A 16,445-nucleotide genomic window follows, 5' to 3' on the forward strand; every position below is an offset into this window, starting at 1 on the left:
AGTATCGAAAAAGATACTTTAGAACCTTTAACTTTTATTGAGGATATTGGATATTATATAAACTCAAAGTCTTTAAATCAGAATACAAGATATAGATTAGTTAAAAAAAATTGGTTGCCTGGATCTGATTTTATTTATCCTTTTTCAACACATGTTAAAAAAGGCAAAGAAGTAAAGCGATACTTAAATCAATCTCACTTAATGAAATTCCTTTAGTTAGTATATTCATCATTAAAATCTGGGTTATTCTGTAAATTTTGTGTACTTTTCCTTGTTAACAATACTGGAGGATTAAGAAATACTGAACCTTTAAAAAAATTAGTCACTGTACTATTAAATACATTTGCTAAACTATTAGGAAAAGATGGCGATCTAGAATCCCACCAAAATAATTTATGTCACAAAGATGCAATTTTACAAGCTAATGAGTTTTTAATCCGTTATGAGCAGCCAGAAAGAGAAGTTCTTAATTTGATTGACAGTGAAAGAAAGAGGCAAATAGTTGAAAATAGAGAAAGAATTACTCCTATTATTGAGTCAATAATTTTTTTAGCTAGACAAAACATTCCTTTTTAGAGGGCATCAATTAAACTTTTGTTGGTAACAAATAAGAAATTAATAAACAAGCGGTTTTAAAAAGCTTGGCGTGGGTAAGCATTAGGTTCTCCCCTATATTAAGCACGCGAGAGAATGAGTAGAACCATTAAGAGTAGTCCATAATTTACGTCAACCAACTTTGACCAATTTTACCCCCATCGTAATGCTTTTGTAACAAGATCCGTAGTTTAAAGACGACCCTTTATGTGAATTAAAATGTTAGAGACAAATACGACTAAATAGACGTAAAATACGACAAGGTAAATTTTTAAACTTTAGCCCCCCCCCCCCTTGGTAAGTGACCAAACCCGCCCCAGCACAGACCTGGATGATGGTATTTTGTCGCGTAGAGCAAACTATTTAAAAAGGGATTTTTTTGTAAAAATTAAAAGAAATTTAAAATATAAATAACCTCCGGACTTTAATTTTTTCAAAATCATTTCTCAAGGTCTCTTTTTTTTTTTTGAAATAACATTTTACAAACACGTTAGTAATAAATTTATCAGGTTGGTGATAAAAAAAAAATTTGCTTAAAACGTTAGCATCTTAATTTATTAATCGAATACCTAGGGTTTGTAAATAAAATTCAACACCAAAAAACACAGCGGTTAAAATTTCCAGTTAGTGAAAAAACTTTAGTCTTAAAAAAAAAATAAACGGGGGACAGTTATTGAAAGTATGTAAATACTTATTTGTAAATTTTACAACAACTATTTTAAGTGTTTACTTTTTGTTAAACACTATGATATTTAGTTAAATATTAAATAATAATTTAGTTGAAATTCTCTTAATACTTATTTTTAAATTTTATCACAGTTTGAATGACAACTTGGAAATGAAAAGAAGTGTCGGTCTCGGACGAATTTTACCGATACCAACTTAGAAGTATTGTTGATGGTCGTTTCGTACATACGAGACTTCCGAGACTTAGATGTGTAAGCATCAGAGTTTCGGGGCGGAAAGTATCGTGTGGCCATTAGATCGGTCATTTTTTTTACGACACCCGTCCACCGATACAGAACTGGCATCGGTCTCGGAATGACGGATTTTTCTGATACCAACTTCGAAGAATCGTTGATAGTAGCATCGTGTATATGAGACTCTATTAAGGATTGGCATTAAGTTTTTCCATTTAAAGCGTATAAAATAATAACGAACTAAGTACACATTTCTATCTCAGTCATTTGAAATAAATCAAGTTTAAAATGGTTTTTATATTTAGACATGCAAAGTTATGAGGTTGTAAAAAAATGAACATAAACTTGTTGCATTGAACTTTTTGAAAAAATGCACTTTTAAAACACTAAAAACCTTTGCTTTTTTAAACGCATAAAAATTTCTATTGATTATCTATAGAAAATCAGGAATATTCGGTATTATCCGAAAAAGCTAAACGCCGACGCTAATTCCTTTATAATCAAATACGACTAAATGCCGACGCTTAGTCTTTATAATCAAAGACGAGGAAATTTTTTCCTTTTTTTTTTGTCGCCGTCTTGAAAAAGAAATTTTTTTACATCGAAAATTACCCTAAATTAATGTAGCGTACGATGTAAAACTGATTTCCATATAAAACAAAAATTGTTCTAATACTTTTTTTTTGACTTGTTTACTCCAATACAACGAATACAACTAATTGATTTGTAGTTTTTTAGACCAACTACAAACAAGATTGAGCAAGGGGGAGGGAGGGGGGAGGAGGGATTTGAAAAAAAAGTTTGAGCAAATATTTAAAAGACGACAATGAAAATGCAAAATTTTATTTAAGTACAAAAATTAGACAAAGTGAATCCAAAGTGAAGACAAAGTGAAATTTTCCATTTATTTAGATTTTATCTATAACTTCTCCAAAATGAAGAGCTTGTTAGCGTTTCAGACGGCGACCCTGTGGCTGTGGCAATAACACAAGTAAAAAATAACGATACTTATTCATTACAAAGTCTGCGAACAATGTAGCTTAATATTCCCCCATGTCGGTAATACAAAATGTCCAGTTCTGTATCAAATCGAGATTTCACTTGAAATGTGCGACCATTATCGAGCTATGCGAAAAACGCAAAAAAAAAACAAACTTAATTTAAGCATTTTTAAAAAATCTTATGTTTTAAAAAAAAAAAAGGTTTTAGATGAATAGATGAATACCATTTCCATTGAATATAATGATGCTTGATTAAAATTGATGCTCAATAAATTAGAAATGTTGCTCAAAAGAGAAATAAAATTTTAAAAAACTACCTTAACATTGAAAAACTGATTTGGAGTCAGTTCTTTGGGGATTTCTATATTGTAAACTTCTTTTCCTGTTAATCCAAGGGTATCAGCGGACTGCCCTTCTAAGTGCTCTAAAGGGGCAATTCCCATACCTATCAGATTGTTCTTATGTGTTGGTTCATAGCTTTCCGCAATGACAGCTTTAATTCCCTGAAAAGAATTATAATGCAAGTAAGACAAAATTAATAAGAAATATTTTCTTAGAGTAAACATCTTGCAATAAAAAAAATGAAATAACGAAACTAAACCTGGATCCAGGGTCCTTTTGCAGCCCAGTCTCTAGAAGATCCAGAACCATATTCTTTGCCGGCCAAAATAATTAGGCTTTTATTTTCTCTCTTATAACGTTCAACAGCTTCGTAAATATCCATCTCAAAAAAGATTACAAAAAAGATTACAAAGAATATCATCAAAATATCTTTAAGAAAATTTTTATTGAAGATTATTTAAAATACATAATACATTAATATTTAAATAAATAATACATAATTATAATAAATAATACATCAATATTTTTTTCCTAATTGAACAAACAGCATGAAGGATGAGGGTAAAAATGATGACAAAAAATTTCGAAGAACAAATTAAATTTCTGAAAATCTAATAATATGAAGCATGAAAACTAAACTCATCAACATAACAATAGAGCGGGTATGAAAATATTTATAAAAACATTTTAGAAAAAATAACACTGATTTCGCTACATTTACAAAATGAAAAGTCTAGCATTTTTAAAATCTAGCTAATCAAACAAAAAGATAATTCAGAAGGAAGCTATTGCTTGAGATGAAAAAATGTTTTACCTCTTCCCCTGATGGCCAATATTTAGTTTTGGGACCAACTTTCCCAATGATTTTGTTGAAAATTCGAATACTTGCAAATGTTCCTCTTGCCATCACTTCGACGTTACCTCTTCGTGACCCATATGAATTAAATTGCTTTGGAGATAAACCATGGTTTGCCAAATATTTGGCTGCAGGGCAATTTCGTGCAATCATTCCAGCTGGTGATATATGATCTGTTGTGATTGAGTCTCCAAGTTTAAGCAAAACAAAAGCATTTTCAATGCTTTTAATGGAAGGCAAGTCTAAACTCTAATTAAAACATTTATTTGATTATAACCTCATAACTCAGTTATGTTAAAGCTATCATAAAACATAAATGTAAAATTCAATTTACAAAAAAAAAAAACACCAAAATAATTCATAAGAAATAAAGCTACTTAAAAAAAAGCCAGCATCTGTACAAAAAGAGAAAAATAACATACCATATGGTCAAAGAAAGGAACATTTCTTATGTAAGTGGAACTGGGATCCCATGGATAAAATAAAGAATCAGCAGTCTTAAGATTATTCCATGCAGTATTCCCATTTCTAACCGATGAGCATACTTGACGGAATAAAGCTGGTATGACATATTTTAGTTCAGCCTCCTGGAAATTTAAAATTAAATATCAAACCTTTTAGAATTTTAAAGCTATATTTTTTTAATAATAATTCATAATTCAAATATAAAATTTTATCTTCTTTTGTAACAAAAAAATTATCAAGTTTACATGAGCAACACAAACTGGTGTTAGCCGTTGTGATCTCTGCACAGTAAATAATTCAGTTATTGATGTAACAATTTAATGGAACAACACCAAGGTTTAAAACATCAAGAACAAAATATTTAAAAAGCTGATGCTTGTTCTAAGCAATAGATTCAGTCTGGTAAAGTTCAGATTGCTGTAGATGCTATGATAAAATACTCCTGAGTTTTTTTTAATAAAAACTAAATATTGTTTAGAACAATCTTATACTGTAAATTAGGAGAAAAACATTTAATAAAAACCAGCAAATCATAGAATGTTTAGCTAAAATGACCTAAAATGCTTTAAAATTGCAATAAAAACAAATTCAAATGAATAAGATGTAGCAATTCATTATATTCAGGATAATTAAAGATGACTTACCTGAAAAAATGGTCAGAAAGAAAGGTCAAAAAGAAAGGTCAGAAAAAAAAAACGGTCAGAAAGAAAGAACGGTCAGAAGACATTGATATAAGGTAATCCCCAATACAGTATCTTTGTTGAAAAAATGGAATTTGCAAAATCTATTAAAATTGACCAAAGAACTTGATACAAAGTTTTGATTAATACAAAGTATTGCATATTGATAAGAGTTATACTTTTCATGTGACGGTAGACATTAAAGTATAACCTATGTAATGTAATGCAATGATTGACCTGTAATGACTCAATGGGAGTATAACCTATGTAATGACTCAGTTTTAGTATCCTTGGTACAAAATTAAACCAAATACACAGTGAAGATGTCATAAAAATCATGGTAGAGTGATATTTTTATACAATGAAACTGAATGGCATTGAGCCTTCTTACTGCTTATCAGTAAAATTTAAATAAACCAAAAATTATCCTGCTGTATGCAAAAAGAAAATATGCTTGAAACAATGTGTCAAGAAGAAAACAAGCTCAATTATGCAAGAAAACATCATCTTGGTTTAAGATAAAAAACATGACAAAATGACCAGCTCAATCCCCGCTCTTAACCAAAATACAAAATATAAAAAATTTAATTTCAGAATGTTTTTAGACAGAGGCCTAAGAGTAGCAATGACTTGATAGAACTTGTCAATGGTTTGAAAAATGGAAATGAAAAAACAATGAGTTATGTTAGCTTTGAAATGTGAAATAATTTTTTAAAAAAAGAAATTAAAAAAAAATGTTTTTGATTTGAACACAACTGTATAACTTTACATATATAAAAAAACTTGACACTTGCATTAATTTCTGTTGACAAAGATCAAGGCAAGTAAAAATATTATAACTTACTTGTATTTCTTCTCTCTTCGGCCATATTTGACTTAAGAAGACAGGTTCACCACTTTTTTTATAACCTAAATTTAAGAAATGAACCTCTCAACCAAACAAAATTACAATCTCAACAACTACAATCTATTTCAAATTAAAGAATGGTTTTATAGAATAAAATATGGCGAAACCCAAAAAAACTTAAAACATTTTGTTTTAAAAAACTTGTTACTAATAAAAATAGTAAAAGCAATAAAACCAATAAAAATATTTAAGATTTGATATGTGAAATAAAAATCTTTTACCTATTGGTTCCTTTTCCAAGTCAATGTCAATAGTTCCAGCAAGGGTGTGTGCAATTACTAACAATGGGGAGCCAAGATAGTTAGCACGTATGAGTGGATGTACACGAGCCTCAAAATTTCGATTACCTGATAGTAGACCACAAGTCACCAAATCACCCTTAAACAATTAAAAAAAGGAATTTGAACCCATTTGAAGCACTAAAGAAATAAGCATATACAGTAAGATGGTTCTTTTTATTTCTTCTAAAGTTGAAGATGGTTTTCATCCTGTGCTTTTCGATGGAAAACTAAATCCTGCAAAGTTTCAGTGTAATTGGATAAAATATAGAGATTACTCAATGTAAAAATTTTTAATATATTGATGATTTTTTGAATTTTCACTATTTTTTGCTACTTTTTTATTTTAACTTACATTATTTTGATATTAGATCACTTCCTGTTTCACCCATGTTGTTGCATAGCAATAAATGTGCTTAATATTGCTTATAAATAATTTAATAAATCCTCCAAGTATACAATTAAGTGTTGAATAAATACAAGGCATATTTTTACTAGCAATATTTCTGTTTAATGCTTTAATGCATTCTGATGAACATTATTTGTTTATTAAGAGCAACTTTGATATTAAGAGCCATAAATGTGGAAGTGAAATTCATTGAGCCTCCAGATATCAAAAATTCAAGCTCAAACTTCATAATTATATGTAATTAACAATGTCACCCAACTAGAGCTTACTATAAAAGGACAATTTTTTTTTTTGACAACCACCCCAATATAGAAATTTCAAAACAGCATACGCTGTTGCATTCCATAAGAAATTAACACCTGTGGAAAAAAACTAATAAAAAATGTTATAAATCATTAAGCTTCAATTTTAGTATTTATTTAAAAAAAAAGAAAAAGAAATGAACTCAATAATCAATATAAATCAGAATTCAACAAAACAACAGTAGTTTGAAAAAAATTATTCAGCTTGAAAGTATTTGATAAGTGTTGATCAAGCGTTGAAAGAGTCTCAAAATAATAATAGAACATAAAGATGATTTCCAATTTTAAAAATATCTTACTGCTTTGATGGCTAGAGATACTTCTCTAGGAAGAGGTTCCATTTTTTCATTTGATCCATATGCATTAATATCAAATCTGAGAAAGAAATAAAAACTGCAACAGAAAAATAAACAAGCAAAAAAGATAAAAAAAAAACATCTTCATGAATTTCAGCTTACCCTAAATCTTTAAGATACTTTTCAACTCCACTTTCTTGAAGATAACAACTGACAACAGCTGACCCTGGATTAATACTTGCTTTAATATAAGGTTTGAAAGAGAGGCCCGCCTCTACTGCATTTTTAGCTAACAAGCCAGCACCAAGTATAACAGAAGGACAACTTGTATTAGTACAGCTGGTAATAGATGACATAACAACAGAACCTAACCATAAAAAAGTGCAAAAAAAAAAAAATAAAAAATAATAAAATGCTGAAATTTTTTGAAATTTCAGGTTTTTAGTTAGTTACTCTTACCATGCTTTATTGTAAACTCTGCGCCCTCATAAATAAACGTAGCAGAAGTGTTTTGTTTGTTTATAGGAACACCAAATCCTTTGAAACCAATCGTCTCATTAAGACATCTTTTAAAGTCATTTTTTATGTCATGCACCTCCACTCTATCATTTGGGCGTTTTGGTCCAGAAAATGTAGGTACAATGTTCGCAAGGTCTAACTCTAAAACCTGTTCATTAAAAAGTTATAAAAATAAAAAAATGTAAACTAATTATGACATAAAAACAAAATGAAAAGAATATCAAAGAGAAAAAGATTTTTACCTCTGTAAAATGAGGGTTTTGTTTTTCATCATTATAATCACGAAACAAATTGTTGGCTTTTAAATAGGATTCTATATACTTCAACTTTTCTTTTGAATGTCCTATGAAAAAATACTTTGAATGTCTTATGAAAAAAAATTTAATAAGCTCTATAAAAATACACACAAAAAATGTCACATGATGTGCAAACAAAATAATAAAAGATCTTTAGGGAAACTACCAACCTGATTGTTGCAGATACAACAGACTAACATTATCAGCAGGAAAAAAACCAACAGTTGCACCATATTCAGGACACATATTAGCTATTGTTGCTCGGTCACCAATAGATAGAGATGCAACACCTGGGCCAAAGAACTCAACAAATTTCCCAGCAACTCCAACTTGACGAAGATGCTTGATTAAGTTAGAAATTAAATGATTACTGTGTAAAGTTCAAACAAAAATATAAAGATAGAAGGCATAAGAAGAGAAGGCTAACCTTTGTAACAGCAATCACAACATCAGTAGATGTGGCATATTGATTCAAAACTCCACTTATTTTATAACCTATTACTTTGGGTATAACCATATCAACAGCTTGTCCCAGCATCACAGATTCAGCTTCAATACCACCAACTCCTAAACAAAAAAAACAACAAGATAAGTTTGAAAAAATTTAAAAGATACACATCTTCAGTGTGTTACCCAGGAATAAAATTTATACAGCGCTATCATAATATTGGGAATTTTCTTTCGGCTGACGAGAAAAAAAAAAAAAAAAAAAAAAAGGTCGTTCATTGCAAAAGTTTTTTAGCTTAAACAATTATTTACAATAACCGTATATGGCTGTAAATACAAAATTCTTTCTAATTCTTTTAAAAATTTTTTAGTGAAAATAAAAAGTCTAAAATAAAAAAATACAAATAAAAAAACAAGCGAAATGAAAAATCTAAAGAACAACTGACGTCAATTAAAAAATAACGCATTTTCTTTATTTTTGAATAAATTGCTACGCTTTTTAAATGGCTTTGAACTGAATGATTTGCTACGCTTTTTCTTTTGTAAAGAAAGTAATTGTTTTCGATCAACTAAATTATTTTCTTCGTTTACTAAGTATTTCTACGTTTCTTGCATAACACTTAAAATCTAAGTCTGTTAATTAAAGGTCATTTTTTTAAAATGATTTTTTGTACTTTTGGGAAATTTTGAAAAATTGGGAATTCCGCGTTATACGCGGTGCCATCAGGCTAGTTAACACCCTGATCTTAATTAGCAGAGACCAGGCAGGAACAAATCCTTATTAGATATCAATCATAGAGAAGTTTCTTAAGATTTGATATATACTGTAAAATGTTTTTCAATTCTTGCAATATGTGAATAATTACACTTGGTAAATATTATTCAGAAATCCCTCTTTTACATGAAAAATATTTTTTGAAAATTCTTCTTTTACAATTAATTTATCTCATTAAACAGTAAATTGTTTTATTTTAATTGCTCATTTGGTTTATAATGAGGAATAAAATCTACTACCTATTTATCACGCTGAATATAATTCGACACAAAATATAAATAAATGTTGAAGAAAACTAAGGCTTCCTAAAATAAGTTTACAAGTTTTGAATGAAAATATTTTTCTTACAAAATTGTTTTTTTCTCAATAAACACTAAATATTTTTGTAAATATGTTATTACTAAGGAATGCTGTTGGATCCCATTTGGTCACCTTACAGGCAATTCTTTATCTTTTTCAGGACCTAGATCCAAATAATGACAGAATTGGTAAATATCAACTGGGGCTGCCGAATTGAGGTACTAATATTAACTTCTTGTCCGGGAGAAAGCCTTTGGTGGAAATAATGTATATGGTAAAAGGTTTAATTTCTGAAAGTTTGAAATCACTGATTGTTGTTTGTAAAAGATATTACATTTTTTAGTTAGGCTGGGCAGTAATGACAAAACTGGCCCTCATTACTCCCAAAAGATAAAATTCAGAAACTATACTGTGATATAATGTAGTTAATTTGTTAATACATACATTATTGATATATGTCTATTAATGTTTAGGGGGCAAAAATGAATAAATATTGTCATATATTGTAAATGGTATTCCATATTATAATGAATATAGTTAATGTTTGGGAAATAAATAAAATTACGTGATGAAAATTACTGGTGAAAAATTTTATATTGTACAGGCATACACAAAGGAATTTCGTTACCAATAACTTAACAGAAGCATAATTAGTTCCGAAAAAATTAATTATACTTGTTGAAGTTGAGTTCATTTTTGTTAACATTTGTAAAAAATATAACATTTTCCACTAAACATGTCAAACACGTATAAAACACATGAAGACTGTTGAATATCTGTGTGTTTCTAATGCATGCAGAAAGCTGAACATGAACAGACTAAATTCATGATAGGCATAGTGCATTCTCTTGTGTGTTCAAACCTTGATTTCAAACAACAAAGAATACCGAGAGGCATTTGTGATGCTTGTCGCAAAGAGTTACAAAGAATTGATCAGGGGATCAATTCATTAAAATTATGGATCAATTTAAATCAAACCACTAACCAGAACCAGCAACACTTGTGAATGTCTGACCAAAGAGGAGAAATCACATAAAGGATGCCCCACAGTGTGAAAGTGATGGAAAAATATCTGAAAAAAGATGCACCTTGTGTCTCTTTGTAATAGCTTGTGGAAAGACATTATTGCACTCCAGGGTTAGGTTTTATCTCAGAAAACTTGGATATGAAGATGAGATGGGAGCTGAGCAAATTACATCATCTGTGATAATGAACAAAGAAACTTCTCCACATCGGACTGTGAGACTAAGTCAGTGTTCTGAAAGGAAGTTACTACCAGTTACAAAAGCCAATAAAATTTTTCAACATTCTCTTTTTACATTTCTCTTTCTGTTTTTTCTTAAAAAGTGCTAATATAAACAAATCTTGCAATTTTAACTTCTTATGTAATAGATTTTATTCAATTTAGATCCATGAGCTGCATGAAAACTTGAATATTCAGAAAACAGAAAACCTTGTCAAGATTAGGACAGGTATATCAAATACAAAAATGAGACAGCTGGCTTCTACATTAAACAGAGTTAAATTTTAGAAATGTTCTGTCTGCATGTTTTGGAACTGTACTTGAGGAAGACTTGGAACAAAAATAGAATTGTTCATATCACCTTATCTGTCATCGCACATCAGTTACACCCAAAGTGCATGCCATCTTTTTTCATGTAAAACAATTTTCTTTTGTTAAAAAATAGTCCAGTTGGAGTAGAAGATGAGCAGAAACTGGAAGCTACACATGCAGATTTTAGCATGAACTGGCAAAGATAAAAAAGAACTTCTACTCATCCTGACTATGGAAATCAGCTTTTGAACTGGATTGTTGATTATAACAGCAAACATTTTATAGAAGACTCAGAATGTGAACAACTTTGGTTTCTTCGAATAAAACATCAGGATTCTTATATGGTCTATGAGAATGAATAAATAATATTTTTACAAAATGTTCTATTTGTGAAAATAAAAACTAGATTATTCCCAAATGTATATTTAGAGTATTTCATAATAGTGATTTTTAAATAACCAGTGCTTTTGGAGATAAAATTTATTGCTGCTCAAATCCACATTATGGAGTTATGTTGGTTAAGTTATGAAGAGTCACCATTTCAGTCAGCGTATTGTTTTTTGAACTTTAAAAATAAAGCAAATTTACAGTTTTGAAACCAAATCTAACTCTTAGAACTTCATCAAGTGACTCAGTATCTAAATTGAGATTGGATAGAGATTTTCCAAATCTTTAATATATTTCCAACATGGGCATTTAAACAGGATCATTTGTTGATCCTAATTGCGTTAGTTGGTGTCATTACCAAATGAAATCATCTTTGTAAACACACTTTTAAAAATATCTTTTGCTTTCTACAGGTATGGAGACTTAGATGAACAAAAACACTTCCTGATTTGGTTTGGAAATCCAACTACCAACTCTTTTTAGTTATGCACCAGTTGATACAACAAAAGGAAAAAAACTTTTTTTTGACTTGACTCAGACTCTTAGAAGTTTGAAACCTAACTTTTAACTCCCAGGTTTCTGTACAACAGAAACCTGGGAACTAAAACCTGACAACAGAACCTTTTGGGCATTCAATTATTGGTTTCTTATAGGGTCTGGACACTGATAAAAGCTTCCCAAGCTTTGCGTTACAAAGCTCTAAATTTATCATCTAATACATAATTTACAGGAGTTACTTTACATAAATGAAATATGGTGCTATGTTTTGCATTTAATTTGACAAACTGATATAAAAAAAAGGAAAAAAGACATCTAAATGAGTAAAAAAAAAAAGCAAATAAAATAGATAAAAAAAACTAAAAAATACCCCATCCTAATATTCCAAGCCCATTGATCATCATTGTATGCGAGTCAACACCCACCAAAGAATCAGGATATAGCAATTCATTGTCATTAAATACCATCTTTGCAAGATACTCCAAATTTACCTTACAAACATTAAGAACAGAGCTATCAACATTTAATGAGACTTAATTGAAAAATTTTGTTTAGCTAATCAGGCTGTGTGTTACGTAGATTAAAACTTAACAGGTGTAATTATTTTATTGCAATTTACATTTTTTTTTTTTTATAAATGAAATGAGATGGAAATTTTTGTTGGGCCAAAACATTTGTGATGTAAGTGAATTTCAAGCATTTTAAACATCTGTAAACCTTTTATTACTATTTTCTATATTCTTAAAAATCATCATTAACTCGAGTTAAATATACTCATCCAAATAATTACTTCATTACCTTCATACAAATTTTTAAAATTTACATAAGAATGATTGTTATGAATTATTATAACTAATGATGAGTAACAGTTTTATGAAGTCCATTCTTAAAGGTGAAGGGACAACTCAATGTTCTTAAAAATGTCAAACTGTTGACAAAATGTCTCCCCTGGATGAATTAGCTGGAATAATCTTAAGGTGATGGACTCTGTTTCCCCAACTCTTATCAAGTTTCACATTCTAAACACTGCTTCTCAAAAGAATTAAAGTACACAATGTTATGTACTTGAAAATTTAAGTAAACAAGGTAAACTAATAATTAGTAGAATAAAGTAATAATTAGTAGAATGTAATGTTATGTAATATTTCTTGCAATACTACATAACATTACATTCTACTAATTCTTACTTTACAATACTATAGTTAGGAATTTATTATGTCTGCTTGACTAATATTATCCTGCTAATTCTATATCATTTGTATTTGGAGGCATAAAAGTGAACATTAAATGGTTGTTACTAAATATTCTCAAAAAACACTATGAAAGAAATATGGAGGTATAAAGTAATATGGAGGTATAAAGTAATATGGAGGTATAAAGTAATATGGAGGTATAAAAGAATATGGAGATATACTGTAATGTGAAAATAGAAAATGAAAAGAAAAAAGAAAACATTTTAGAAAAAATGTTTTTATACCTGATGTACAAATCCAGAACCAGGGGGAATAATGCGCACATTTTTAAACACTTTAGAACCCCACTAAAATAAAGTTTTTTCTTTAAACAAAAACTTAATATTTTATGATGATGTTTTTTAATCTGATATTTTTTAAAAACACTTCATACAAATTATAGCCAAGATTTTTGAGAATAAACATAATAAAACATTTGCAAAATATCTATACATTCTCAATGTCTTTCAGTTAAGATTTCAGCAATTTATTATACCTTTAAAAACTGAAATAATTCTTTGTTTCTTTCAAATTCAACCTCTTGATTCTTCTTTAAAGTCTCAGAGCTAAATTCATGAATGTTAAAATATTTTATGTTTAAAAATAAAACAGCATACAAAAATAAATTGTGTAAAATACAAAAAGAGAAAGTTTTTATTTTATTTGATTGGTGCAAAAAACTTTTCAAAATAAAGAAAAAACCTTTGAAAGTACTCCACTTGAACTGGGTAATCAATAATGAGATCAGCAGGTGTTATTGGATTCACTTTTAATGGGTCACCACCTAGTCGAGCTACAGCATCTCTTATAGAGGCAAAATCTACAACAGCTGGCACAGCACTAATTAAAAAACATTAAGATGTAGATAATAAAAAAATTTTAAGTCATAAGTTATTTTTAGGCAAATTTTTATAGAGGTTTTGGATTCTTAGATTGCTTTATTGATAGGTTCAGTTAAGTTTGTTTACAAAATACTTCAAAAACTTGATTCAAAAGAAATTGTTCAGTTAAACTGAAAAACAATACTCAAAACTACATTTTTAACTTTATGTTGATTATAAAACTTTTAGATGAGCTTTCAGACAGAAACATACTTCAGTCAGAAAAACATCTAATTTAGGCAGACATTAGTTTCCAGTCATGGATATATATGAAAATCATTATGCTTGCTTGATCTAATCTAACCATAATGAAAAAGAAACTTTTAACACTGAATAAATAAAAAAACATAGACTTAAAAGCTCCTAATTGAAAAATTTTTGAGATCTTTCCAAAACTTATGAGCTTGGAAGCTCCTAACTATTGATATAGAAAATTAATGTAATAGTTCTAAAACTATTTGTACATATTGTCAACATTTTTAAAAATGCTCAACTAGAAATTTTTGAAATGCTAAAATGAATTTAGCTACAGCCAGCAGAAATTTATACCTTAAATCTTGCAGAACAGCTCTTGCAGGACGAAAAGGAAATTCAACATTTTTATGCTGGGTAATGTTCCAGTTCATAATATTCTCAACATCATTCTTATGGATTTGAATGCCATCACAATTGCGTATAACTGATTCTAACAGCACACGAATAGAGAAAGGGAGAGAATCTAGAATAATAATTTAAGAACAATATAAATTTTTCTTAAAAAAAGTGAAACTCTTATTTTTGTTTAGCTTTAAAAACAAAATCATCCAACCGTGTCCATGTCTATACATTCATAATAAGCATCTCTTAATGTTGTTTTAGTGTGGAAAAGTGCAAATACAACTATTTTTTTATTGAATTTTTTTTTTAAGCATGTATTGTTAAAATTTAATGATCATTTAATAATCTCTTATTTCTTACACAGACGAATATAAGAATGGTATCTGACTTCAACTATTCCATCATTAAGAAGCAAAATCAGAAAATTAAAGTGTAAATTTTTAATTCTGTACTTTCTTATGAAGATAAGATTCTCTGGTACTGTTTGACGAATGCAAGACTATACAAAATTGAAAAGCAAGTCTCAGGCATTGACTAAATTTATACATTGGTTTAGAACAAATATCAAAAAGTGTGGTTAAAATTTTTTAATAGATTAGCAGAATTAATCTGAATAGCCATTTTTGGAGTTAATCAACATTTGTTGTTAGACACTGTTATTACACATTAGATTATAACATGTTTATTCAAAAATAATCCTGAATATCTAAGTAAAAAAAAGGGGTTATATTTGTAAGTGAAGTTTTTCATCTCTTAATAATTAGATAAATACAAAAGTTTGTAAATAACTTTATTTCTTACTGATAAACCATATTTAGATTTTAAAGAAAGTAAATGTAAACGAGAGTATTTTTTAAAAAATAAATCATACCAATTCTTTGATCATTTAATTTTTTCAAATCAAAGTATGCAAACTTCTCTCCATCTATATTTAAATCTGATAATGTCCAACCATAGTCATGATCTATATTACAAGAAAAATACATATTTATTTTTTAGTTAGAGTATACACAACAGCATATACAATATCCTATGATTAGTTTTTATTATTATCTAAAATCTCAGTACTCTAGCTAGCTAGAAAATTTGGGTAACCATATAGGAATAAAACTCTAAAACTTTAAGTTATTGCCAAATACTTCCAAATTAGTGTTTTTAACTTTGTTTACAAAATGGACATCTTAATCATAAAACATTCCTAATGTTTATTTTGAAATGCCCTACTTTGCTGTTGTATCAGCAACATTAGTTAATGCACCATCAAAATATCAACACATGTTATTTTCTTGTGAAATAAATTTAAGACTAACAGTAGATACAAACAAATCTTAAAACCCTTTCCAAAGTTATTTATAAAATATGCAAAAGCAAGGAGTATAAAGCAATGCTGAAAAATCTTCCAACATGTTAAAATCTATAACAGCCAAAACACTGGGCCTTGCTTTCACGCTGATAAAATTCCAATTTTTAAATAAGGCATTTGAAAACTAAGTATTTATCTAACAGTTAGTATCACTTGCAATCAAATATAAAAAATATTATGTAATATAATGGTCTAACATTAAATTTAGAGGAAAATAATTTTGAAAAGTCTTTGTTAATAGTCACTACCTTTTTTCATCATAAAACCAGTAAAATGTCCTAAAAAATTTTAAGTGAGGTTTCTTTAGACTATCCGATTCTTTAAACTTATTAAGCTAAATAAATAGATATACTAGAATCCTGCTATCTATCGAAAGTAATGACTCCATTTGAATCGGAAAGATCTTCCATTTGTTTTTATAAAGAAGCATTCTAAGCTAAATTTTTTTTTAAAAAAATGTAGCCTCTTTTTCGTCTAATCATGTGACAGTTTAATTTTTGATTATTGCATCAGTGATGCTCGCCAATATAATTTTTTCTTTTTTT

At 28.7% G+C, this 16,445-nt stretch overlaps 1 protein-coding gene across 1 annotated transcript; it reads right to left on the reverse strand.

Annotated features, from left to right (window-relative positions):
• Window positions 1-2,341: 2,341 nt before the first annotated feature.
• LOC145202559 (cytoplasmic aconitate hydratase-like) lies at window positions 2,342-16,364 on the reverse strand. Its single transcript, XM_090080577.1, has 20 exons — window positions 16,149-16,364; window positions 15,409-15,501; window positions 14,490-14,658; window positions 13,762-13,899; window positions 13,556-13,625; window positions 13,305-13,367; window positions 12,198-12,318; window positions 8,293-8,432; window positions 8,036-8,207; window positions 7,812-7,912; window positions 7,510-7,717; window positions 7,213-7,417; window positions 7,054-7,129; window positions 5,987-6,143; window positions 5,703-5,767; window positions 4,136-4,300; window positions 3,672-3,962; window positions 3,117-3,239; window positions 2,833-3,018; window positions 2,342-2,639 (listed from the first exon to the last, which is right to left on the reverse strand). Exons 1-20 carry the CDS (start codon window positions 16,159-16,161, stop codon window positions 2,523-2,525), a joined length of 2,673 nt encoding a protein of 890 aa, XP_089936703.1. The 5' UTR covers window positions 16,162-16,364; the 3' UTR covers window positions 2,342-2,522.
• Between the last annotated feature and the right edge of the window lie 81 nt (window positions 16,365-16,445).

The sequence above is a fragment of the Hydra viridissima genome, unplaced genomic scaffold (genome assembly GCF_058129835.1).
Source record: "Hydra viridissima isolate aposymbiotic clone 2 unplaced genomic scaffold, HvirCarnegie_v1 scaffold_2, whole genome shotgun sequence".
In the NCBI taxonomy this organism is placed as follows: domain Eukaryota; kingdom Metazoa; phylum Cnidaria; class Hydrozoa; order Anthoathecata; family Hydridae; genus Hydra; species Hydra viridissima.